At 39.5% G+C, this 26,999-nt stretch overlaps 1 protein-coding gene across 1 annotated transcript in view; it reads left to right on the top strand.

Moving 5' to 3' along the window:
• The window catches only part of Rngtt (RNA guanylyltransferase and 5'-phosphatase), a 186,883-nt gene that overhangs the window by 59,218 nt on the left and 100,666 nt on the right, over nucleotides 1-26,999 (top strand). Inside the window, exons 9-11 of the mRNA XM_004667307.3 lie at nucleotides 6,055-6,190; nucleotides 10,739-10,810; nucleotides 19,483-19,647. Of these exons, the coding sequence (XP_004667364.1) occupies nucleotides 6,055-6,190; nucleotides 10,739-10,810; nucleotides 19,483-19,647 (373 nt within the window). The remainder of the gene's footprint in view (nucleotides 1-6,054; nucleotides 6,191-10,738; nucleotides 10,811-19,482; nucleotides 19,648-26,999) is intronic.

Raw genomic sequence — 26,999 nt, 5'->3', positions numbered from 1 at the left:
CCCCTGGAAGAGCACAACGTCCCCTTCCTCAGCAAACTTTTAACTGCCAGTAGCTCCTGTGGGAGGAGTAGATCTTTCTGAGATCCCCATCTATAACGCTAGAAGTCAGTTTGGCAACCAATCCATTTAGCATTTTATAACATTTAGAGCCTGTTACTTCTTTAGCCATCACTTGTTACTAGGTTTATAGTACCATCAATGCTAGTTTGATAGTGTTTTCTGAATATAATGTATTAGAACTGTATCTTTATCAGTGATTGCTATGGTAATAGCAGCAATAGAAAGTGGTTAGATAGCACTGTTACCATGTGTACTTTATTAATAGTATGAAAATTAGGACTTCTGATGTTAATTTTTGGGGCATTTGAAAAAATTTTTTTTGTTCATTTTTTATTAATTTATTTGAGAGTGACAGAGAGAGAAAGAGACAGAGAGAGAGAGAGAGAGAGATTGAGAATGGGCATGCCAGGGCCTCCAGCCACTGCAAACGAACTCCAGACGTGTGCGTTTGGGCATTTTTTTTATTGACAACTTCCATACTTACAGACAATCAACCATGATAATTCCATCTCAAACAGTAGAGAACAGCCAATAATCCATGGGTTAGCTTTGAGAATTTCAGCATGGGTGTTGTTCTCCTTCTTAGAGGTTCTAGCTTCTGGGTGAGGAACATGAGTTAGATGAATTACCTCATATCCTCACCCACCAGGCTGTGTTCCCACAGTGATTTGAACATCCTCCACTCTTTGCTGCTTTCACAGAGATTGAAATTTGAGCTACAGTTTTCTCTGTGGTGCAGGAACCAGCCATATGCACCACCTCCTTAGAGATTTAAGCACCTGGGAACAATAGACTTCCTTGCTCCATACACACATGTGGCTTGCCTTACAAGTATGAAGACATTGATTTCATTCTCCGGAACCCACTAAAGCTGTATGTGGTTGTACAGGTTTATAATCCTAGTGCCTGATAGGCAGAGGTAGGTAGATCCCTATGGCTTGATTACTTGAGTTCAAGGACAGTGAAAATCTGTGCATGTATACGGTGTTCCTGAGGAACAACTCCTGTGGTTGTGTTATGCCCAGTTCTTGGCACCCCCAGTGACCACCAAGGAGAACCAAACCCGTATGCAAGGGCAAGGAGCTTTATTTCGGGCTTAAGCTCAGTCTCTTGATTTCACCAATGCAGTGGATCCATACAAGAGCCCCAAGTAGTAGGAGGGTAGGGTTTTCTTAGGGATTTGAACAAAGAAGAGGATGGGTACATGATTGGTTGATTCAAATAGCAATTTGTATTTATCCTCTTCTGATTGGCTTAGAATATTGGTGGGCAAAACTGTTAGGCAGGTAACCTTCATTATGCTCCTGATTGGCTGGGACAAAGTGGTAGTAAGGACAGGCAAGTCTCAGGCATGTCTGGGGCCTGTCTAGGGCCTGGCTTTGGCTTGAACTGGGGCCTAGTCAGGGCAGCGCCCTGCTGAAGCCTGTCATGGTGTCAGTCTAGTCTTTGGGTCCTTCAGTTGAACTCTAGTCTCTAAACACATATGCACACACATGCATTCATATCTGTACTTACATATTTATACATATACAAAATAAAATCCAACAATGTTTTAAATAAGTATGATTTTGTGTTAGGCTGCATTCATAGCTATGGTCCCTGGGCCATTGATTTTGATATGTGTTCTAAAGCATTTTTGTTGTTGGTCTTTCAAATATATTAGTATGCATGTTATGTTGTATTTAAAAATGATATTATTTAAAATAAAAATCAAGGTTTGTTATTCAGAAAAATCTACACATCTATATGTATATTTCAGTAAGTATATCACTGCTTTGGAAATTCATATTCTATTTGAACACTAGTTCCTAGCTTCTCAAAAGCATGTGAAAAAAGATTTGATTTTTGTAATGTACAGAAGAGGCAAACCATCTTTATTGGAATTTTAATATATATTTAACATAAGTCAGCTATTCTTGCATTGTGAATACACAACACCAAGTTATGTGAAATACTGATACTGGTTTTAATTTAGAAAAGAGTGGGCTCAGTAAGACAGACTTATTAATGTATTTTCCCAAGATTTTAATTTCTTTGAGATAGAATCTTACTCTTTTTTAAAAATTATTTATTTATTTATTTATTTATTTATTTATTTATTTATTTATTTGAGAGCGACAGACACAGAGAGAAAGACAGATAGAGGGAGAGAGAGAGAATGGGCACGCCAGGGCTTCCAGCCTCTGCAAATGAACTCCAGACGCGTGCGCCCCCTTGTGCATCTGGCTAACGTGGGACCTGGGGAACCGAGCCTCGAACCGGGGTCCTTAGGCTTCACAGGCAAGCGCTTAACCGCTAAGCCATCTCTCCAGCCCAGAATCTTACTCTTGATGCCTGGGCTGGTATTATGTATGTAACCTAAGTTGGTCTGGAATTATAGATTCTCCTGGCCATCCCCAAAGGATGGTATTACATGCTGTTATACATTATCTCTGATTTTTTTTTTTTTTTTTTTTTGTGTGTGTTTAGGGTCTGTATCATGCTGACCTGTAATTAACTGTATAGTCTCAGGGTGGCCTTAAACTCATGGTGATCCTCGTACTTCTGTCTCCTGGGTGCTGGGATTAAAGGCGTGTGCCACCATGCCTGGCTTGTGATTTTTTTAAGAAATATGTTTTTGTTTATTTATTTATTTGAGAGAGACAGAGAAGGAGGCAGATAGATGCACCAGGGCCTCCAGCACTGCAAATGAACTCCAGATGCATGCACCATCTTATGCATATGGCTTATGTGGGTCCTGGGGAATTGAGCCTCGAACCGGGGTCCTTCAGCTTCATAGGTAAATGGCTAAACTGCTAAGCCATCTCTCCCGCCCCTCCCTCTGCTTGTGATTTTAACTATTCTAATATATCCAGACTTTGTAAGAGGAAGATAGTGTTTTCCTAACTTATTTTGTCCTGAAATAACTTTTATTAAGTACTGGCTAAGGTCTTCAAGCATGATGGATTGTGTATCTTCTATACCATTTTGAGACAATATCATAGTTTTATTTCACTTTTCCTTTTATTGATTTAAATTCCTTTTGACACCTCCAGAGCATTGCACCTTATAAGAGCCTGATTTTTTTCACTATAACAGGGATTTCTGCTTTTTGTATTATTTTATTTTATTTTATTATTTTATTTATTAGATGGGGCGAGGAGAGAGAAAGAAATATGGGCACATCAGGGCTTTCAGCCACTTCAAACGAACTCCAGATGCATGCACCCCCTTGTGCATCTGATTTATGTGGGTCCTAGAGAGTCAAACTGGGAACCTTTGGCTTTGCAGGCAGATGCCTTAACTGCTAAGCCATCTCTCCCGCCCTTGTTTTGTTTTTTGTTTTTCAGGGTAGGGTTTTGCTGTAGCCCAGGCTGGCCTGGAACTCACTGTGTAGTCTCACTGTGGCCTTGAACTCACAGCAAACTCGACAGAGAGTGAGAGAGAATGGGTGCACCAGGGCCTCCAGCCACTGCAAATGAACTCCAGATGTGTGTGCCCCCTTGTGCATCTGGCTTACCTAGGTCCTGGGGAGTTGAACCTGGGTCCTTTGGCTTTGTCAGCAAGTGCCTTAACTGCTAAGCCATCTCTCCAGCCCAGGGTCATTAGTCTTTACAGGCAAGCACCTTAACCACTGAGCCATTTCTCCAGCCTTTATCTTTTTACATGGTGTGGAACAGAGTTCCATTCTTTTTCTCCTCCCTCCCTCTCTTTTTTTCTTTCTTTTTTTTTTTTTTTTTTGAGACAGGGTTTCTCTCTGTAGCCTAGGCTGTCCTTGAATTTGCTGCAAACCTCCCACATTAGCCTCCTCAGTGCCGGGATTACAGGCTTGAATCACCGTGCCTGATTATGAGCTCCATTCCTGATCTGTTCATACAATAGTTAGTAATAGGACTTTTTGAAGAATGACCAATTGTTAAGTATGTCAATTCGTTAGTTAAATATGTTGATTAAATTTGTTAATTAAATATGTTAAATATGTTGATTGAGTTTTCGAAGGTAAAAGTTAATGCAAATTCTTGTGGCTGTGTTTCAAAGTATTTTCCTTTTATAGTTGTCTTTGCTGGGACAAAAAGGCAGCTGGTAGGAGAAGATTTATTTTGGGTTACATTCTTTTTTTTTTTTAATTATTTATTTGAGAGCGACAGACACAGAGAGAAAGACAGGGAGAGAGAGAATGGGCGCGCCAGGGCTTCCAGCCTCTGCAAACGAACTCCAGACGCGAGAGCCCCCTTGCGCATCTGGCGAACGTGGGACCTGGGGAACCGAGCCTCGAACCGGGGTCCTTAGGCTTCATAGGCAAGCGCTTAACCGCTAAGCCATCTCTCCAGCCCTTGGGTTACATTCTTAAAGAACATTTCATCCTGGTAGGCAAGTATGGCAGAGTAGAGGCTGGGCATCACATCTTGCCACAAGAGCTAGCAGGAAATAGCAAAAGAGGAACCTAGCTCTGGCAAGGTGGAGGTGGGCTGTAACACTCTAAATCCTGCCCCAGCAAGCATATACCTCTTAAATTTTATCAGCTGGATCCCAAACATTCAAAATATAGGAAGCTATGGGGGATACTTCACATTCAAACTATATTATTAGTTATGAATGAAAGAAAAATTGTAACTGACATACTTTGTTGTATCAGGAAATTATTCAAATAGAAGAATTAATAGTTGCCTTACAACTGGTATGATAGAGCGTTGGATAATTTGAGCTCTGGTTATTCACAAATTTATTTCTCAATATTTTTGTTAACTTTGATGTGGACATAATACTAATTCATACAGTTATTGAGCCCTAAAATGTAATATATGTGTGTATGTTTATGTGTTTGTGAAGTTTGAAATAATTTGTTGTAAAAACCTAATCTAAATTAAATGCATAAGTTTGCTTTTGGATATCACATTGTCTTCACAAAAATTTTAGATTTTCCTGTGCTTTATGTTTTCAATTAATTAACTAATTAGGTAATTTTGAGACTGAGTTTTACACATCCTAGACAGGCCTCAAATACATTTTGTGTGTGGCTCAGGATGACCTTGAACAACTTCTTGTCTTCATCTTTCAAATTTTAGCTAGGTGTGGTGGTGCATGCCTTTAATCCCAGCACTTAGGAGGCAGAGGTAGGAGGATCGCCATGAGTTCAAGGCCACCCTGAGACTACATAGTTAATTCCAGGTCAGCCTGGACCAGAGTGAGACCCTACCTTGAACAATCAAAAAAAAAAAAAAAATATTGGAATTAAAAATGTGGGTCACCACGGTCAGTTGATGTGGTGCTGGGGAGTGAACCTAAGTCCTTGTGCATGTTAAGCAGAGCACTTCTAGCTAAGCTACATCCTTAGCCATATATATATATATATATATATATACATATATATATATATATATAGAGAGAGAGAGAGAGAGAGTGTGTGTGTGTGTGTATATATATATGTGTGTGTGTGTGTACATACACACACACACACACACACACACACACATATAATTTGGTTTTTCGAGGTAGGGTCTTACTCTACCTCAGAGCTGATCTGGAATTCACTATGAAGTCTCAGGGAGGCCTCTACCTCACAGCTATCCTCCTACCTCTGCCTCCCAGAGTGCTGGGATTAAAGGTGTGCAACACCACACCCAGCTTTAGTATTTTAATTTACATGATAGAGAAAGGGACTGAAGTGAGTATTTCAATATGTAAGTCTAAGGAAACCAACTCAACTGTTTTTATTACTCTAATATTTTCTTTCTCATTTCTCTCTGAGAGAAAAAAAAGAAGAAAGAAGGAAAGAAAGAAAAAAGGAAAGAAAGAAAGAGGCAGATAGAAATGGGTATGCCAGGGCCTTCAGCCACTGCAGTTGAACTCCATTTACATGCACCACCTTGTGTATCTTGTTTATATGGGTACTGGGGAATCAAACCTGGGTCCTTTGGCTTTGCAGGCATGTGCTTTAACCACTAAACCATCTCCCCAGCCCCTCTGTTCTTGATATTATATGTTAACCCTACTATTTTAATATTTCATTTACAGTTATATGATGCTGATTGATGGCACAAATGAAGTTTTTATGATTGATAGAGACAACTCAGTGTTTCATGTTTCAAATCTGGAATTTCCATTTCGCAAAGATCTCCGTATGCATTTGTCAAATACCCTTTTGGATGGGGTAAGTTATTTATATGTACATGTTTAAAACTTGAGAATGCTGTTTTTGTGTTGGAATCAAATCTTATTTTTATTTGAAGGTTGGATTTTATTATCTATGTGTACTTATATTGAATTAAATCTTTTTAAAAGCTTGATCTATCTGGGCGTGATGGCGCACGCCTTTAATCTCAGCATTCGGGAGGGAGAGGTAGGAGGATTGCCATGAGTTCGAGGCCACCCTGGGACTCCATAGTGAATTCCATGTCAGCCTGGGCTACAGTGAGACCCTACCTTGAAAAACCAAAAAAGAAAAAAAGAAAAAAAAAAAGCTTGTTCGAGCTGAGCATTGTGGAACATGGCTATAATCCTAGCACTCAGGAAGCTGAGACAGATGGAATCAAGTTTGAGGTTAGCCAGGGATACATATTGAGACTCTGTCTCAAAAAAAACCAACAGCACCAATATATCATAAAAAAAAATGTAGATCTATATCTTTGAACCTAACCAGTATCTTCAGATGTTTTCATTTATTTATTTATTTATTTTGAGGTAGAGTCTTGGCTGTAGCCCAGGCTGACCTGGAATTCACTATTGTAGTCTCAGGGTGGCCTCAAACTCAGTGATCATCCTTCCGCTGCATCCCAAGTGCTGGGATTAAAGGCCTGCACCACCATACCCCTGATGTTTTGTTTTCTTTCTTTCTTTTTTAATTTTATTTGTTTATTTGAGAGAGCAAGACAGAAAGAGTCAGAGAGAGAGAGAGAGAATGGGTGCACCAGGGCCTTCAGCCACTGCAAACGAACTCCAGATTCATGTACCAGCTTGTGCATCTGGCTTTCATGGGTCCTGGGAATTGAACAGAGGTCCTTTGGCTTTGCAGGCAAGTGTCTTAACCGCTAAGCCATCTCTCTGATCCTGATGTTTTCTTTACTAGAGAAAATTATCAATGATGTGGAAGATGAGTTAAATAGATTCTGTAATAATCACTGTCACTCTTGTGAGAATAAGTGAAGAAAATTAAATATTAATTTGTTTTATTATCAATTAAAATATCTTTACCTATTTTTATTTACTTATAAGGGAAGAGAAAGGTTGAGAGGGAGGTAGTGAGAGAATGAGAGAAGGAGGAAGGGAGGAAGTGGGAGAGGGAGGGAATGAAAACAAGAGAATATATGGGTTCACCAGAGCCTCTCTCCACTGCAGATGAACTGTAGACACATGCACAGCTTTATGTACCTGGCTTTGTGTGGGTCCTGGGGTATTGAACTGGGACCAGCATTGTATACAAGCAAGCACTCTTACTGCTGAGCCAGCCCCCCAGTCTAACTCTTACCTGCTTTCATGTCTTCATGAGTGTTTTTCTTCTGTTGAGTTGCCAGATCCTTCTACATTTTTTGTGACTGGCTTATCTTTTTCCTATGTGAGGAGATTCTTTTTTTTTCTTCTAAATACACACACACACACACACACACACACACACACACACACACACATATTTTATTGACGACTTCTATGCTTACAGAAAACAAACTATGGTATTTCCCTCCCCTCCCCCACTTTCCCCTTCATAATTCTGCTCTCCATCATATCCTGTACCTTTCTCCATTAGTCTCTCTTTTAATTTGATGTCATCATCTTTTTCTCCTATTATGAGGGCCTTGTGTAGGTATTGCTAGGCACTGCTAGTTCTGGGATATCGAGGCCAAATTCTGTCTGGACAGGGGTACCATTCCTTTGGTTCTTACGTTCTTTCCGCCACCTCTTCCGCAATGGACCCTCAGCCTTGGAGAGTGTGAGATGTTTCATTGCTGGACACTGTGAGGAGATTATTGTATTTATTGGGGCACTATGTCATATATTTTGAAAAACGTGTTTTCTTTTAAATTTTTATTTATTTGCAAACAGGTGTGGGGGTGGGGGAGAATGGACACACCAGGGCTTCCAGCCACTGTAAATGAACCCCAGATACATGTAACATTTTGTGCATTTGGCTTTATTTGGGAACTGGGGAATTGAACTTGGGTCATTAGACTTTGCAGGCAAGCACCTTAACTACTGAGTCATTTCACCAGCCCCCTTTCTTTTTCTCCTCACCCTGCCCTGCCCTGCCCTTCTCTCCCTTCCCCTTCCCTCCCTTCCCCTTCCCTCCCTTCCCCTCCCCCTCCCCTCCCCTTCTCTCTACCTTCTTCCCCTCCCTTCCCCCCTCCTTCCCCTCCCCCCTCCTCTGCCTTTTTCCCTCTCTTCTTCCTCTTTTCTTTTCCTCCCTCCCTCCCTTCCTTTGTTTCTTGTTCTTTTTTTTTTTGAGACAAGGTCTCACTCTAGCCTGGGCTGACTTGGAATTTATGCTGTAGCCTAGGCTGGCCTTGAACTCCCAGTGAGTTTTGGAGGGTCCTACCTCAGTCTAACTATTCTGGGATTAAAGTCATGAACTTTTTCTTTTTCTGGTATTTCTTCTAGTATTTCTTTTCCTGGCATTTCTTCTAGTGTGTAGAAGTTTAGTTATGTAGACTAAATTATAAAGATCTTGGTTTTTAATATTTGGCCTTGTGACATTTTAAGAAGGGTTACTTTCACTTCAGAATGATTACAATGCTTGTATATTGTTCTAGTATTTTTTTAGTATATTTAAATATTTCATGATTCAGAAATACATTTGGACAGAAGCAGTAAGATACAGGTGCTTCTTCATATATTATTTCCCAATGTCTAGATATCCCTCAGTGCCATTTAGTCAGTTTATTTCTCTGTTTTGTGATAATGACACAGTGCTTACTGGGCCAAGTGGGCCACTATTTCTTTCTTTCTTTTGTCTGTCTTTTGTTTTTTCTTTTTTTCTTTTTAATGGGAGAGAATGAGAGAGTGGGAGACAGAATTGGCACACCAGGGCCTCCAGCCACTGTAGTTGAACTCCAGATACAGGTGCCACTTTGTGAGCATGTGTGACCTTGTGTGCTTCTATCAGCTTGTGCATATGGCGTAGGGAATCTGAATAATTGAACATGGGTCCTTTGGCTTTGCAGGCAAGTACCTTAACTGCTAAAGCATCTCTCTGGCCTGTATTTCTTGTTATTTATTGTAAATGCAATTCTTTATGGTGTTAGTTGCCATTATTATACTTTCTTCCCTTGGTATCACTCTGAAGCTCAAACTAATTTTGAGAACTGACTGCTTCTGTCTCCTGAGTGCTGAGATTGTCACCATACCATTAAACCAGGCTATTGCTGCTGTCTTGATCTGCTTCTCATTTCCAATAGTTTTTTGGTCTTCTAATGGTAGCTTTAAATTCTTTTAAACACTGTGGGTTTAGTATGCACTTTTATGCTTGACCATCCTAGTATGTATACCCATCTTCTGGCTATTCTGAGATCTGTCACTGAGATTTTACTATTTTGTTTGGCTTTGAGGGAGCAACCAGATGATAAATAAGTTAGACTAGTCTAGGATATTTCACCTATGTGCTGATCTAGAAGATGGTATTCTCTTTTTTACCTTAGTTTTTAAAATTATTTATTTATTTATTTTGGTTTTTTTGAGGTAGGGTCTTGCTCTAGGCCCAGGCTGACCTGAAATTTGCTATGTAGTCTCAGGGGGCCTGAGACTCATGGTGCTCCTCCTAACCTCTACTTCCCTAGTGCTGGGATTAAAGGCATGTGCCACCATGCCCCAGCTAAAGATAGTATTCTTAAACATTTTTCTTCAGAGAAATTCTGATAGGTTTATGTCCAGACCATTCCCCTTCGTGTTGCTGTTGGCTAAGTGGTCACCTTGTGCATATGGCTTGCGTGGGTACTGGGGAATCAAACATGGGTCCTTAGGCTTTTCAGGTAAGTGTCTTAACCACTAACCCATCTCTCCAGCTCCATAAAACATTTTTTTAAAAAGTTTAGTGCCCAAGGAAAGCTCATTTGGCTTAAGAGCTTAACTTACAAACATGAGGACTGGCATTCAATCTTCAGAACCCACATACACAGTAGAATCTGGTGGTGCATTCTTGTAAATTCAGAATTAGGAAAGAGGTAGAAGATCCCTGGGGTTTTCTAGTTAGCCACTCTATCCTAGTTGTGAGCTCTAGGCCAGTGACAGACCTCTGTCTCCAAAAAAAGAAAAAAGAAAGATAATGAAGGGCCTACACCTGACATTCTCTACCCCCCGCCCCCCAGTTGCACACATGTGCATAAAAGTCAGGTGTGGTGGTACAAGTCTATAATTTCAACCATTCTGGAAATGGAGGCAAGAGGATTTCTGAGTTCAAAACCATCCTAGGGGATACATAGTGTAGTTATGGTGGCAGCCAGATCCTGCCTGAAGACAAAAACATAAACATAAACAAAAACAAAAAAACAAAAAACAACAAAAAAGAAGTTAACCACTGCATATTTTATTTTAGAATATATTGTAAGTATATAATGAAAGTTTTGATGTCTGAAAGCATACTCATTTGACACATGTGTTTCTTTTGAAAGTTCATTAAGTTCTATATTTAGGATTTATATGTTTTCTGTGTATGTTATACTCTTACAACTTAATGAAATTGCTCTTAAAGTGCAAAACCTTTTTTTTTTTCAAGGAAATGATCATTGACAGAGTAAATGGACAGGCTGTTCCTAGATATTTGATATATGACATAATTAAGTTCAATGTAAGTACCTTTTATAATATGTCAAATATAAAAATTGTCATTGAGATGAAATGTGTCTATATATATATATATATTATTTATAATTATTTTTATTGTTTTGTGGTGCTGGGCTTGAATCTGTGACCTCATATATCCAAGTAAGTGCTGTATCACTGAGCTGTACTTTGAGCCCTGGGATATCAGATATTTCTAAATTTTTTTTTTTTTTTTTTTTTGCCTGTGTGAATATGTGCATGTGTCATGGTACATGTGCCTGGTGCAGGTATGAAGGTTTGAGGACAACCTTGGGTTGTTTGTCCTCTTTTTTCATCTTCTTTGAAGACAGTCTTATGTTACTTCACTAATGTTTTCCTCAGACATGTGTGCCACTTGGTGTCAGGCTGTATGTGTGTATGAAGAGGATTGAGCTTGGGTTGGTAGGCTTGTGAGCAAGTGCCTTTAACTGCTGAACCATCTTCCCAGTTCCAGATAACAGATATGTTTAACAAACCAAAAAATATTTAAGTCAGATGTGTGGCTTACACCTGAAATCCTGGTACTTGAGAGATAATGTTAGGGAAGTTTCAAAGCCAGATTACAAAGCAGACTACAAAGTAAGTTTAAAGAGAGCCTGGGCTACATACAATCCTATCCCCCAAAACAAACAATGTAAAACAAAACACAAAAGAAAAAAAACAAATGACATAATCACTAAGTATTTAAACCTGCCTTAAAATGTTGAAGGATTTTGGAATTAAGGTATTTATTTCAAGATTTATAACATCATTTTAAAAGCTGGTTTTTGGAGGTATTTTTTTTTTTTACTTATAATAAATATTAATGTTCATTAATTCCAGCTATTTATGAGCAGATTTTTCCTGAAAATTTACTTCTTTCTTTTCTTTTCTTTTTCTTTTTCTTTTTCTCTTTCTCTTTCTCTTTCTCTTTCTCTTTCTCTTTCTCTTTCTCTTTCTCTTTCTCTTTCTCTTTCTCTTTCTCTTTCTCTTTCTCTTTCTTTTTCTTCTTTTGAGGTAGGGTCTCACTCTAGCCCAGGCTGACTTGGAATTCACTCTGTAGTCTCAGGGTGGCCTCTAACTCATAGTGATATCCTACCTCTGCCTCCCAAGTGTTGGGATTAAAGAGGTATGTCACCACACCTGCCTTGGACATTTTCTTTTTGTTTGTTTACCTGGAATTAGAGGTGTAGCCCAAGCTGGCTTTCAACTCACAACAGTCCTCTTACCACAGGCTCCCAAGTGATGTAGTACCACACCTGACTCCATGTACCTTGCCTCCCTTCCCTTCCCTTCCCTTCCCTTCCCTTCCCTTCCCTTCCCTTCCCTTCCCTTCCCTTCCCTTCCCTTCCCTTCCCTTCCCTCCCCTTCCCTTCCCTCCCCTCCCCTCCCCTCCCCTCCCCTCCCCTCCCCTCCCCTCCCCTCCCCTCCCCTCCCCTCCCCTCCCCTCCCCTCCCCTCCCCTCCCCTCCCCTCCCCTCCCCTCCCCTCCCCTCCCCTCCCCTCCCCTCCCCTCCCCTCCCCTCCCCTCCCCTCCCCTCCCCTCCCCTCCCCTCTTCTCCTTTCCCTCCTTCTTTTCTTCCCTTCCTTGGGCTACAAAGTTAATATCTCCCCTTCCCTCCTCTCTTCTTCCTTCCCGTTATTCTGTCCCCACCTCCCTTTGGCTGGCCAGGGAACCCCAGGGATCCTCCATTTCCAGTTCCCTCCACTGGTACGACCAATACACATCATGGCATCTGTACTTTCATGTGGGTTCTGTGGGTTGAACTCAGGTCTTCAATGCTTTCAAGGCAAGGATTGTACTGACTCAGCCATCTTCCCAGCCACATGTACTTTCTATAAATTCAAGAGAAGTTATTTGTGTTCCCTATTCATTTTCTCAGTTCTTTTGCCCAGGAGCTCCCTCTACTCTGAATTTGGTATTTATTAGTCTTTGAATGTTCTAAGCATTTTTACAACTTGGGTGTAAAATATATGGAGAGTTCTTTTTGCAAAATTTCTAGAGTTATTTAAATGTCATGCTAGACCATGATAGTCAACATTTGGTCTACTTTATATTCTTGATATTTATTGTAAGTATGTGCAGATTTAATTCACTTATATTATTTTGGACATTATGCTTTGTTTGTGGGAGGAAGGGATTTATTTCAAGCTTACAGATCCAGGGGGAGGTTCCATCAATGGTATTAGAAGCTGCTTCCATACATCCAAGCAGAGAGTTATACCTGAGGCTGGGTAATTTATAAAATATAAAATTTGCACAGTTACCATGGGTAGAGAGCCAGGTCATAGTCAAAACAGTTTTAGTTCTTTAGTTTTACTTTGCTCAGAAAGAACTTATTGGTACCTTTATATATATATAATATATAATATACAATGCATATAAATATATATAATATATGTAAATATATATATGCTAAGTACTGTAGGGATTAGATATAAAGAGATGAATGAAACTAATTTTTTGCTATTAGGGGATTTATGTTAGGGTACTAGCTTCTAAAGAAGGCCATTTCCACAATAGTTCATTGGGATTTGGGATGAAGATAAGAAAGTTATTTATATTTAACAGATTCTTTTTATTTTGTTTTATAACTTACAGAGTTTTGCCTATATATAAATTGTTATGATTAAATGCTATACACTGCATACATTTGTGAGGATATGTGTTTAGGTGGGGTGTAAAATCAAAATAAACCTGTAGACTCCTCATCTGTGAATGAGAATGAATATAAAATAATTGTAAGGAGCTGAATAATGTTGTGGCCATGCAAAAATGTGTCTTACTCCAGCAATGGGGAAGTGGAGATAGGAGACTCTGTGGGGTATACAGGTTTGTTAGTTTAGCAGAATCAGTGGGAAAAACCTTTCTCAAAGACTCAGCTGTGGGACCAGGTGTGATGGTACGCTCCTTTAATCCCAGTACTTGGGATGCAGAGGTAGGAGGATCACCATGAGTTTGAAGCCAATTTGAGACTACATAGTGAATTTCAGGTCACTCTGGGCTAAAGTGAGATCCTACTTTGAAAAACCAAAAACAAATAAACAAAAAAGAAAGCTGTAGGCTGCAGAGATGGCTCAGTAGTTAAAAAGTGCTTGCCTGCAAAGCCTAACAACCTGGGTTTGATTCCCCAGTACTCATGTAATATAAAGCCAGATGTTCAAAGTGGCACATGGATCTGGAGTTCGTTTGTAGGGCCTGGAGACCCTGACATGCCCATTCTCTTAGATTCTCTCTCCCCACCCTTCCACCCCCATCTCGCAATACATGTCTGTATGTCTGCAAATAGATAAGTGTGTGTGTGTATATAAATCAGGTGCAGAGTAATTGAGGAAAACATCCAACATTGACCTCTGACTCCACACATATACATGAGCACTTGCACAGTGTATGTACCTACACACATACACACAGCTCATACACATTAAAAAAATTGTAATACTACCATAAGTGTAGCAGTGAGTTGTGTGTAAGAGACAGAGTGGTGTTCTGGAGATGGAAGCATTCCAAACTACTTTGGGCATACTTGACTCATTCATTGAAAATGGAGATGGATTGAGTCTAGGAAGTCAGGAGTATTAGATGGTTGATTAGCATACTAAGAGGTGGAATGTACAAAAAAGTGGTAATAGATTGTTGTTGCAGTCAGTTGATCCTGGAATGAAAACCCAACTAGTTAATGGGAGGAAGGGATTTATCTCAAGCTTACTGATGCAGGGGATTTTCCATCAATTGTGGTAGAAGCCATTTCCATAACAGTTCATTTGGATTTGCATATATAAGCAAAGAGAAAAACAGTAGCAACAAAAAACCAGCACCAGCACACATAAACCTGACAGAGCTCAGACTTGCTTTCCCACACCTTGGGATGGGATCAGATTTGCCCCCAACATACCTTTGGTCTGGACTCAAAGATCTGTCCCTAGTGAGACCTCCTCTAGCCAAGCAGGTAACAACCGAGGTTACAAGCTTACTTAAACACCTGAGTCAGAGAGAGACATACATTCACATTCAATTGGTTATATGGGGGATAGACAATTTGAGAAGTCATTTGCACTTAATTTTTTTTCTTAATTTTTATTAACATTTTCCATGATTATAAAAAGTATCCCATGGTAATACCCTCCCCCCCCCTTTCCCCTTTAAAATTCCATTCTCCATCATATCCCCTCCCCATCTCAGTCAGTCTCTCTTTTATTTTGATGTCATGATCTTTTCCTCCTCTTATGATGGTCTTGTGTAGGTAGTGTCAGGCACTATGAGGTCATGGATATCCAGGCCATTTTATATCTGGAGGGAGCATGTTGTAAGGAGTCCTACCCTTCCTTTGGCTCTTACATTCTTTCCGCCACCACATTAGACCCTGAGCCTTGGAAGGTGTGATTGAGATGTTGCTCAGTACTTCAGTCACTTCTTTCTAGCACTATGATACCTTCTGAGTCATCCCAAAGTCACTGCTACTGAAAAGAGAAGATTCTCTACCCAAAGTGAGAGTAGTGTTAATGAAGGGTATATATATTAAGAGAAGTGCTTCCTGGGCAGTTTGATAAGCATAGCATATTCATTTTTCCAGACATCAGCAGATGTTACACCCCTAGGGCTCATGACTACCCCTGTTTTAAGTTTTCATTATCAGGGATGTGTTTCCCCCCATGGAGCGGGCCTCCAGTCCAATTGGAGGGCAGTTGGTTTCCACCATGACAGACGTGCCACTATTGGCTCATTTGGGCTGGCTGGCCAATTATAAGGCTTGCAGTGTCCACTGTTGAGTATCTTCACTGGTGGTATCTCTTTCTCCCATTTAACTACATATAGAATGGCTTCTTCCAACTTTCTGTCAGCTGGTCTACATGGAGGAGGTTATCAGCTCAGTTCCAGCAGGATTTCTCAGTGGCCTTGCAGCCCAAGTATGTGGAGTCTTCAGCAATGGGGTCTTACCATCTATTCCTGGTGGGAAGCCAAGGGCCTTGGCAATGGCCTATAATGTTTTGGGGGCATCAGAGACCTCCCTGGCCAACAACTCACTGGAGGTATCCCATCCCTGGCACTGAAAATTTTCTAACAACGATCTATGGCTCCTAAGTATTCCATTGTCCGAAACTGGAGGATTCCATATGATTTATTTGCATCCTCTTAAATTTTGATTAGCCCTCCCTCCATCTTTGCTTTACTCAATCTTTATTTGCAAGCAGAGAGGAAGAGAGACAGAGAGAATGGGTGCGCCTGGACCTCCAGCCAGTGTTCTTTACATGGGTACTGGGAAATCTTAACTCTGGTCGTTCGGATTTGTAGACAAGTGCCTTACCAACTAAGTCATCTCTCCAGGCTGCATTGCAGGTTGTTATTTAAGTGTTTTAGTTATGGTTGTGGTGTTGTAATATTTTCACTGTTTTGAAAACATACTCCAGTGACAGTATGGGTGATTTCCTTTTGAAAGGTGTTTAAATTTTTGTTTTGAGTAATATGATTAAAACCAAATGTGTTGTATGTTTAGATTTTTTTTTTTTTTTCCAAGGTAGGGCCTCACTCTGGTTCAGGCTGACCTGGAATTAACTGTGTAGTCTCAGGGTGGCCTTGAACTCACTGCAATCCTACTACCTCTGCCTCCTGAGTGCTGGGATTAAAGGCGTGTGTCACCATGCCCAGATATTTAGATTCTTTACAACAAAAGTTACGTTTATGATTTTTGTAGGTTACAGCTGATGCAGTGACATCAAACTATCCATAGTTCAGTACAATCTAAAGTCTACCTATGAGCTGTGTCCCCACTATCACAGAATAATTCTGTTTGTTTTATGTTATTTCTCCCCATTCCTGGTTCTGAAATTCTTTTGTCGCTCCTCTTCAATGTTCCCTGAACCTTGAGGGGAGTGATATAGAATTCCATTTAGGACTGAGCACACAATCACAACAGTCACTTATTCTCAGCACTTTGATCAAACATGTATTCTGCATTATCTTATGCCTATTGCAGAAAGAATTAACCTATATGATCAAGGCTGAGAACAGCAGCACTACTCTGTATATACACATAAATGTTTAGAAGGCAGTTTAACAATTTGTCTATTTAGTATGACAGTAATAGTAGTTTTCCCCCATGGGTCTGTAACCCTCTCCTCACCATGAGCTTTTAACCTGAATTCTTATATTAGACATGAATTCTGTCCTATGGAGCAAGCATCAAATTCAGTCAGAAAATGGTTGGTTATCTCCCTAACAGCTGTGCTTCTGTTGTACTAGTGCATGCATCTTACCTGGCTGGAATGTTGTGAAACATACAGCTTGGGTATTGCTTTGAAGAAGAATTGAAAATAGAGCCCCATTAGTTAGTGGATGCTTAGTGTTTCCTGTAGCCTGCTCTCTGTGTTTTAGCACTTTATGCTGAGTACTATTTTTTGTCATTATGAAGATAAGCTTACTCATAATTTATACTTGTTACTTTGGTGAATTGTACATTTTATATTTTATTATATTTTATATTGTATATTTTAGGAGATTTAGACAACCAGTTTGTCTTAAATAAAAGACTGGAGAGTAAGAATGCTTGCTGGGCAAGCATGCCAACCTGAATTCAGATCCCTAGTACCCACAGAAAGCCAGATACAGCAGTGACTGGCTGTAATCCCTATCATGAGAAGGGAGACAAAGACATTATGGATCAGCTACCATGTCATACATAGTGGCAAACCATGTAGAATCTACTTTGAAACATGGTGGAAGCTGGTAACTGACACTTGAGATTGTCCACTGATCTGTTTTCTGTTATACATACACAAATAGTAATAAATAAGGCTTGCTTCTTCTCCTTTAATTTTAAAAGTATCTGAGTTCTTTTAGTAAGACTGATAATAACTGTTGATGGTATAGGTAGCATATCAAAGTCACACAAGGATTATGTAGTTATTTACTACCATTTCCTCTAGAGAGTTGAATATGTTTTTTTTTTGTGAACTTAGCAAGCATGCCAGCTCTAGCTCAGTTTGCCTTACTTGTATTCAGAGTTGTCATCTTTCCAAAACAGAAAAAAAAAAAAAAATCTCTATAGCATCCCTTAAGTAAGTGTTGCTATCCCTATGAAAACAGGTTGAGTCATGTGAGTTGGCAAAGTGGAAAAAGAAGGTATGAGGAAAACATTCACATGAAGGGTTTTGGTCTCAAAAGTAATGAAGAATTTTTTAGGTGCCATTGAGGTGGTGCTTTCAGACTGTGCAATTACTGTCAACCAGTGCATATGTTGTAGGTATGGTCAGATATACCACATGGACAGGACAGTCCTCTAACCACAGAAGTGAACATATGGTCTAGTCTTTTGTATGACTTAACTCATGGATGCTTGAAGGACACTAGAGCAAATGTTTACATTTTTATAAATGTATAACTGAACATTTTATAGAAACTTTCTGTATTAGTAGATGAGGATGTATTTGTCTAATAATAATAATGTATTTGCCTTTTATTTATGGATATTGTGACATGTTAGCACTGTAAAAAACAAAAATTACACGTAGGTGACTATACTGTTACATTCCTGAATTATATGGATTTTATTTTTTATTATTTGTGTATGTATGTTTGTGTGTATGAGTGTGTGAATGCCATGGCTGGCACAAATGGATAGGTCTGAGGACTGTTTTGGGGTGTTTGTCCTCTCCTGTCTTACTTGAGGCACGCTTTCCCACCCTGCCACCCTTCTTTTCCTCCCTCCCTCCCTCCCTCCTTTCTTTCTTTCTTCTTTGGTTTTTGAGGTGGGGTCTCACTCTTTCTCAGGCTGACCTGGAATTTACTATGTAGTCTCAGGGTGCTCTCAAACTCACAGCAATTCTTCTACCTCTGCCTCCGGAGTGCTGGGATTAAAGGTGTGCATCACCATGCCTGGCTCCCCCTCCCCTCTTTTTTTTGACTGCTGTGTGTGAACCAGTCTACATGCCCCTTGAGCTTCTAGCTCTCCTGGTTCTACTTTCTATTGCCATAAGCACATTGGGGTCACAAATGTGCCACTTTATGTCAGCTTTATATGGGTACTGGGGAATTGAACTGAGGTCAATTGGCTTGCAAGAAAGCACCTTTAATTGCTGAGCCATTTCATCTCAACTTCAAGTTTTAGTTGTTTTTAATTTTAATTTTTTAAATTTTATTTGTAAGCAGAAACAGACAGACAGACAGACACCCCCCTCCTCCCAGAATCAGAATGAGAATGGGCATGCCAAGGCCTGTAGCTTCTGCAAACCAACGCTAGACACATATCCACTTTGTGCGTCTGGCTTTATGTGGATACTAGGGAATTGAACCCAGGTTGTTAGGGTTTGCAGGAAAGTGCCTTAACAGCTGAGCCATCTCTCCAGCTCCAGATTTTAATTTTTATCTAGTTATCTTACTAATTTATTTAAGTAATAAACAGTAGTAATTATGTTAATGATTTAGTTCACATGTGAAGACTTTGGGTTAGCTTAGTGTAGATATGTGTCATTGTCCCTTGCTGCTTTATGCAATCATAATTAAAAAATAATTATCCTAAGTCAAATTAATTATTAGGGCTGGCATGTATGGGGTGGAGGCTGTACATTCCAAAGAATGCTATTTGTATAGACTAGTGTATACTATAATCTTGGTAATTATGCAGATAACTTAGTTATTGTTTCGATTAATGTTTCAATTAAACAAATTATCTCTTCAATACAGGCTCAGCCAGTTGGAGATTGTGATTTTAATATTCGTCTGCAGTGTATAGAGCGAGAAATTATAAATCCTCGACATGAGAAAATGAAGAGTGGGCTCATTGACAAAACACAGGAACCATTTAGTGTCAGAAATAAGCCATTTTTTGATATCAATATTTCAAGAAAGGTAACATTATTTTTTGTTTTGCTGGTTGGCAATTCATATATGATAATTATCATGTGAAAACCATATGAATGGCATTTTGCTGCTCATTTGTCCTGACTTTGTCAGTGATTACTTTAATTGGATCCGTCATTGGTTGACCAAACACAGGATTTCTAGGCTTTTTTTCTAGGCCCTAGTGTGCTTATATTCTCTTCTGTATGCCTCTTCTCAGTGTGTGTGTGTCTCTCTCTCAAATAAATTAAAAAATATTTAAAAAAAAGTAATAATTTTAGTGAAAAGCATATATATATATAATCCCAAGGGGGAAAATATCCTACTGGATAGAATATTATTATTTTGCAAATTAAATAATGTCTGGTTTAATTGAAGACAGTTAACTGCATTCTTGTGTTCTTTTCCAGTTGGTTGTACTCATGTTACGCAACCTCTGCAAAACACTATGTATGCCTCAGAGATTTACAACAAAATGGACAAATTATTTCTTAGTCTCATTAGTTTGTAGTTTTGACCTCATGTACCAGGTAAAAGGAACTGAAGGGCCTTTAATGAACAGTAGATGCACTTTAAAGCCATGTAGAAGAAACTTTGGCTGCAGATACTAGCCTTATCGTTTAGCAGTATGTTGACTTGATTTGAAATTTTGAAGGTTTTTTTAAAATTACTTTAAAAATATTTTATTATTTATTTATTTATTTATGTTTTTGTATTTTATTGACAACTTCCATACTTGTAAACAATATCCCATGGTAATTCCCTCCTTCCCCCCACTTTCTCCTTTGAAACTCCACTCTCCATCATATCCCCTCCCTCTTTCAATCAGACTCTTTTATTTTGATGTCATGATCTTTTCCTCCTGTTATGATGGTCTTGTGTAGGTAGTGTCAGGCACTGTGAGGTCATGGATATCCAGGCCATTTTGTGTCTGGAGGAGCACATTGTAAGGAGTCCTACCCTTCCTTTGGCTCTTACATTCTTTCTGCCACCTCTTCCACAATGGACCCTGAGCCTTGGAGGGTGTGATAGAGATGTTTCAGTGCTAAGCACTCCTCTGTTGCATCTTCTGAGCACTATGGTTCCTTCTGAATCATCCCAAGGTCACTATCATCTGAAAAGAGAAGCTTCTGTAACCAAAAGTGAGAGTAGCATTAATATGGTTATTAACATTAAGATAAGTGCTTACTGGGTAGTTTGGTGAATATTCTTTCTTTGTTTTCTATGACATATTCTTCCACTTTAAATGTTACTAGTCGTTGTTTTTATTTTTATTTTTTCTCCACATATGGTACTTTATTTCAAGACATTTGAACTCTGCTTGGTACTGTGTTTAGATTTTTAAAAATGTATGTATATGTGGCTAGATGGATGGCATACCAAAGTACACATGAGGAAGACAGAGGACAAACTTGAGGTATCTGTGCTCTTCCACTGTCTTTGAAACAAGTTCTCTTGCAGTGGAAATGCCAGTTTAGCTAGCCTTGGAGTTTCTGGTTCTCTTGCCCCAGCCTCCCATTGTTGTAGATACTTAGGTGCTTGCAGTGGGAGGAATGGAGGCTGTGGATGTTGGCTTTAGTTCTCCCACTGGTCCACATGATCCTGTACCTGGTGATGTGCTCCTTTGTTGTTTTCAGTCTACTTCAGGCTGACCTGGAATTAACTGTGTAGTCTCAGGGTGGTCTCAAACTCACTGCGATCCTCCTGCCTCTGTCTTCTGAGTGCTGGGATTAAAGGCCTGCGCCACCACACCTGGTAGGCTTTTTTTTTTTTTTTTTTAAATGCAATAGGTGGGAAGGGAGAAGAATTTCTGTGCCAGGGCCTGCAGCCATTGTAATTAAACACCACATGTGTGTGGATGGGTGACATTATGTGGTTATATCCCTGTGCTTCTTGCTTATGTGGGTCTGGAGAGTTGAACATCTCTCTCCAGCTCTGTATTTTAGTTTTTTGTTTATTTGGGTTTTTCAGAGCAGGGTTTCACTCTAGCCCAGGCTGACCTGGAGTTCACTGTATATTCTCTCAGGGTGGTCTTGGATTCACAATCCTCCTATCTCTGCCTCGCAAGTGCTGGGATTAAAGGTGAGTGCCACCACACCCAGCTTTCTTTTTATTTAGATGAAGATATTTAAAATTTTTCCTATTGATTTCTTCTTTTATTCATGTATTATTTTGTTTTGTTAGAACAGCTCAGCAAAATTAAATTCCAGTTCATTGTTGGGCATTGTTGCACACGTACATAACATGGGCCAAAAAAAAAAAAAAAAAGTAAGTTCATAGACACAAAAGGAAAAAAAAAAGAAACCTTTTATCTTTGGCCTTTTTAACTATCTCACACACACCAACTACTTATAGTACAGCTACTAACATATACAAAGAAGTTACTGGAATGCTGTGAATAAGATTTTTGTTGTTGTTTTTGTTTCTGTTTTCTTCTTACAAGATTTTTTTTCTCCTTTGAGATTATAATGAATATTGTCATACCACAGGTAAAGTCAGAAGGAGGATAGAGAATGCTCTGAAGGCTGTGCATTTGTTATCATCAAAAATGGCTGACCCCTAAAATATGTACAAAAATATAAATTGCAAATAGAAAATACAAGCAATTTTCCTTTTAAAGTACTTTTAAGAAAAAAAATTAGGGCTTTGAAAGTTTTGGCTTTCTCTCCTGTTGTAAATTCTATTGTGGTTTTGGTGAGGTTGTAAAGAGCTTGTCATTTGCTGTTGATGCTGTCAGTGGTTGGTGGACGGGTCTGCCTTTCTACTCAAAGGTGACTATGTTTAGATTCTGAGATGGGAAGTTGAGGGTGAATAGGTCACGGTGGACTTTTTTCAGTAACTTTTCCTTTTTTCGCTGTCTAGTCATCCTCATCAGTCTGTTGCTTCCTGGTATCAACATCACCATCCTCATAACTCCAGCTGCCTGCTTGCTGCCTCCACCTCCTTGTCCTCATCTCTATTCTCTTCCTCACCATTACCTTATTCCTCCTTCTCCTCTTCCTCCCCACCATCTTCTGCATCTACCTCATTGTCAGCCTCGTGTTCTCCATTTTCCTCAATGGCATTCCCATTGGCAGGGGCTTCTCTTCCATTCTCTGCCTCCTCCTCAACTTCTTTCTTTTCCCTCAAATCCTTAAAGGTGATCTCAGAGCTGCTTCTGACATGGTGGGGCAGCCGGTGAGCTGATGGGCAGGTGAAAGAAAAAGCAAGAATTCTAGGGATTTGGTGAAAATGCTGCAGATGTCTGTGGCCAGAGGGAAGACAGGCGGTAGAGTCTGCGGTGAGCTGAGAGAAGGAGCCTGGGAACAATGCAGAGATACTGTTTTTGCGTAGCCTGTTGTATTCTGTTTTGAAAAACTATTTTTCTTACTGTTTGCAACAATGATGGGGAGAGAGGCAGTGAATGTGCCAGGCCTCTTGCCAGATCATAGTAAATCGACACATGTGCCATCCTGTGTATTTCACTTTATGTGGGCACTGGGGAATTGAACCTGGTCTGTCATGCTTCTCAAACAAATGCCTCTAATCGCTGAGCCATCTCTCCAACCCCTTATCCACTGATTCTTTAGAAGTTCATTATTTAGTTTCTGAACATTAGACTTTTCCAAATTTATTTTATTCTTAACATCACCTTTAACTCATTATTGCTAGATAATATACATTGTATAATTTATTCTTTATTTTATTTTTTTATTTTTTTAAATTTTTATTAGCATTTTCCATGATTATAAAAAAAATCCCATGTTAATTCCCTCCCCCCCACACTTTCCCTTTTGAAATTCCATTCTCCGTCATATTACCTCCCCATCACAATCATTGTACTTACATATATACAATATCAACCTTTATTTTATTTTATTTTAAATTTATTTGTTTTTCGAGGTAGAATCTCACTTGAGCTCAGGCTAACCTGGAATTCACTATGTAGTCTCAGGCTGGCCTCAAACTCATGCCAATCCTCCTACGTCTGCCTCCCAAATGCTACGATTAAAGGTGTGTGCCCACCACACCCAGCTGATTTTGTTCACTCTAGTCCAAGCTGACCTGGAATTCACTATATAGTCTCAGGGTGGCCTTGAACTCACAGTGATCCTTCTACCTCTGCCTCCCAGGTGCTGGGATTAAAGATGTGAACCACCATGCCTAGCTCTGCTGATTTTATTCTTTTTTAAATTAATTAATTAATTAATTAATTTATTTATTTATTTTTTTGGGGGGGGTTGATTTTTTGAATTTTTTTTGAGGTAGGGTCTCACTCTAGCCCAGGCTGACCTGTAATTCACTATGGAATATCAGGGTGGCCTCGAACTCACGGCGATCCTCCTTACCTCTGCCTCCCAAGTGCTGGGATTAAAGGCGTGCGCCACCACGCCCGGCTTATTTATTTATTTTTGAGAGAGAAAGAATGGGCATGCCAGGGCCTTCAGCTATTACAAATGAATTCCAGACACATGTGCCACTTTGTGCATCTGGCTTATGTTTGTCCTGGGGAATTGAACCTAGGTCCTTTGGCTTCACAGGCAAGTGCCTTAACTGCTAAGCCATCTCTCCAGTTCCTGATTTTATTCTTTAAATATATGCTTTTCATTGTTCTTTAAATTCTGTCATTCATCAAAACCTAAAATGAAATTACTTCTATTTTCTTTAAATATATTTTATTTATTTATTTGAGAGAAATAGGCAGAGAGAGAGAGAAAGACAGAGAGGGAGAGAAAATGGGCATGCCATGGCCTCCAGCCACTGCAAACAAACTCCAGATGCCTATGTCCCCTTATGCATCTGGCTTACGTTGGCCTTGGTGGGTCAAACTGGTATCCTTTGGCTTTGCAGGCAAGTGCCTTAACCACTAAGCCATCTCTCCAGCCCCTACTTCCATTTCCACAGCAGGTTAATCATGTTATCTAGAGTTGTTCTGGGTGCACAAGTATTGTTTATGACTACTTAATATGTATATTTATTCATGCATATGAAGTGTATACACACAGTGTATGCATTATATAAAATGGAAATCTTATTATATTAAAATTATATAAAATTTGAGATGTTTAGTTGAAGAATGGCTATATTTACTTGTGATAAATGATATATTCACATTAAAGGATAACAAATTAAGATTCTTTGTTTTTGAAAGTGACTGCTGTAGTAGCTTTTACTGCTTTATTGCCAACACAATTTGTTCTATCAATCTTTTTTTTTTTGATATAGCACAGTATAAAAATTATCAAAGATATATTTTTCATCTTGTTTAAACCTTTCCACCATCATTACCTTCTGAATATTTTTGAGCTAAGTTGATCCAGCTTGTCTGTTTGTCTTTCTGTCCTTCTTCTTGCTGTATGCCTGATCATCTGACCAGAAGCAGCTTATAGAAGGAAAGGGATTATTTTGGTTTACAGTCTGGAGAGAAAGTTTCATTGTGCATGGAAAGCATGACAAAGCAAAGTGAGCTTCATAATCTGTCAAATCATCTGGGAGGAAACAGCAGGAATGAGTTAGCTGTGAATACCCAGCAGGACTGGACTAAAACCTCAAGGGTCTGCCCATAGCAGCATATCTTCCCTATCAAGGCTTCACCTTGGAAAGGCCCCTAAACTTTCCCAAATTGCCACTATCTGAGGACCAAGTATTTAAAACACTTGAAGCTATGGAACATTTTACATTCAAACTACCGACATTTTGTCTGTTTATGCTATATTATGTGTATGTGTATGTCTTTGTGAGTGGGCACAGATGTACCACTTTGCATCTGGCTTTACATGATTGTTGGGCAATTGAACCCACCCCCAAGAAAACACCTCATTAAATACTTTTAACATCTCATCCCTAGTCTTTATACCCTCCATAAAACTTCTTGCAGTATTAGTTTTAATTTCTATCTGAATGTGACACAAGTCCTTTTTCATTATACTCGAAAGGAAATGTGAGTATTCAAACTTTAAATTTTTTTTGTCTATTTTTTATTTATTTATTTGAGAGCGACAGCCACAGAGAGAAAGACAGATAGAGGAGAGAGAGAGAATGGGCGTGTTAGGGCTTCCAGCCACTGCAAACGAACTCCAGACGCGTGCGCCCCCTTGTGCATCTGGCTAACGTGGGACCTGGGGAACCAAGCCTCGAACCGGGGTCCTTAGGCTTCACAGGCAAGCACTTAACCGCTAAGCCATCTCTCCAGCCCGAGTATTCAAACTTTAATTTGAACTGCTCTCACTGTAGAAAAAAATACAGGCTTTGAAGAGAAAATGTCAGAGAAGATGAAATCACATGTTGAATTAAAATATTTTACTTGCAAATAGAGAGAGAAGGAAGAGAGTGAGAGAAAATGGGCATGTCAGGGTCTCCAGTTGCTGCAGATGAATTTCAGATATATGTGCATACCACTCTGTGCTTCTGGCTTTATTTGGGTACTGCAGATTCAAATCTAGGTCATTAAGCTTTGTAGGCAAGCACCTTATCCACTGAGCCATTTCCCTAGCTGAAAATCACAAATTGAGACTAGATTTGGAGGTTGTGCTCCATGAGAAGTATATGTATGCATTATTTCTTGGTTTGGAAGTAGTGTTCTCAGGAGGGTATGATTGTGGGGAAGAGTGACACAGAACACAGAGCAGACCCAAGTTTAAAGGAAGCATTACTGAATTCTCTGTTGGCCAATTTTAAATAATTTGACATTATCTGACTCTAAAAGTATATTTTGTACTGAAATGCCAAAATTATCATTTAGGAACTCTAGCAGTGGTATTATCTCTCTTTCTCTTTCTCTTTCTCTCTCTCTCTTTTTCAAGGTAGGGTCTCACTCTAGCTCAGGCTGACGTGGAATTCACTTTGTAGTCTTAGGGTGGTCTTGAACTCATAGCGATCCTCCTGCCTGTGCCTCCCAAGGACTGGGATTAAAGGCATGCACCACCACAGCTGGCTAATATCTCTTTTTTAAAAAATATTTATTTCCATACATTTGTGTATGAGGATGTGCATGTCTGTGTGTATGGGCTTGCTAGGGACCTTTTGCCACTGCAAATTAACACCATATGCTTGCAACACTTTTTGCATCTGGCTTATGTGGATGGCTTGGTAATTAAACCCGCACCAGCAGGCTTTGCAAACTAGTGCTTTTAACTTGTGAGCCATCTTCCCATACCTGGTGATATCTTACGTTCTTCAAAAATAATGAAAGTCTGTGAGAAAGAAACATTTAATGTCTTTGATCAGAATTAGAGAGTATTTGGCCTATAATTATTTTCTGTAGCAGATATGCCATTGGAAAAAAAAAAAAGGTCAGTTTTACTCATTCTACGTATCCTGCTTGAAAAAATATAAAAGAAAAAACAAGATGCAAAAGAAAGATTAAAACATTATCTGAGGGA

Source organism: Jaculus jaculus, chromosome 19 (genome assembly GCF_020740685.1).
Source record: "Jaculus jaculus isolate mJacJac1 chromosome 19, mJacJac1.mat.Y.cur, whole genome shotgun sequence".
NCBI lineage: Eukaryota > Metazoa > Chordata > Mammalia > Rodentia > Dipodidae > Jaculus > Jaculus jaculus.
This window is presented reverse-complemented; position numbering and strand designations above follow the sequence as displayed.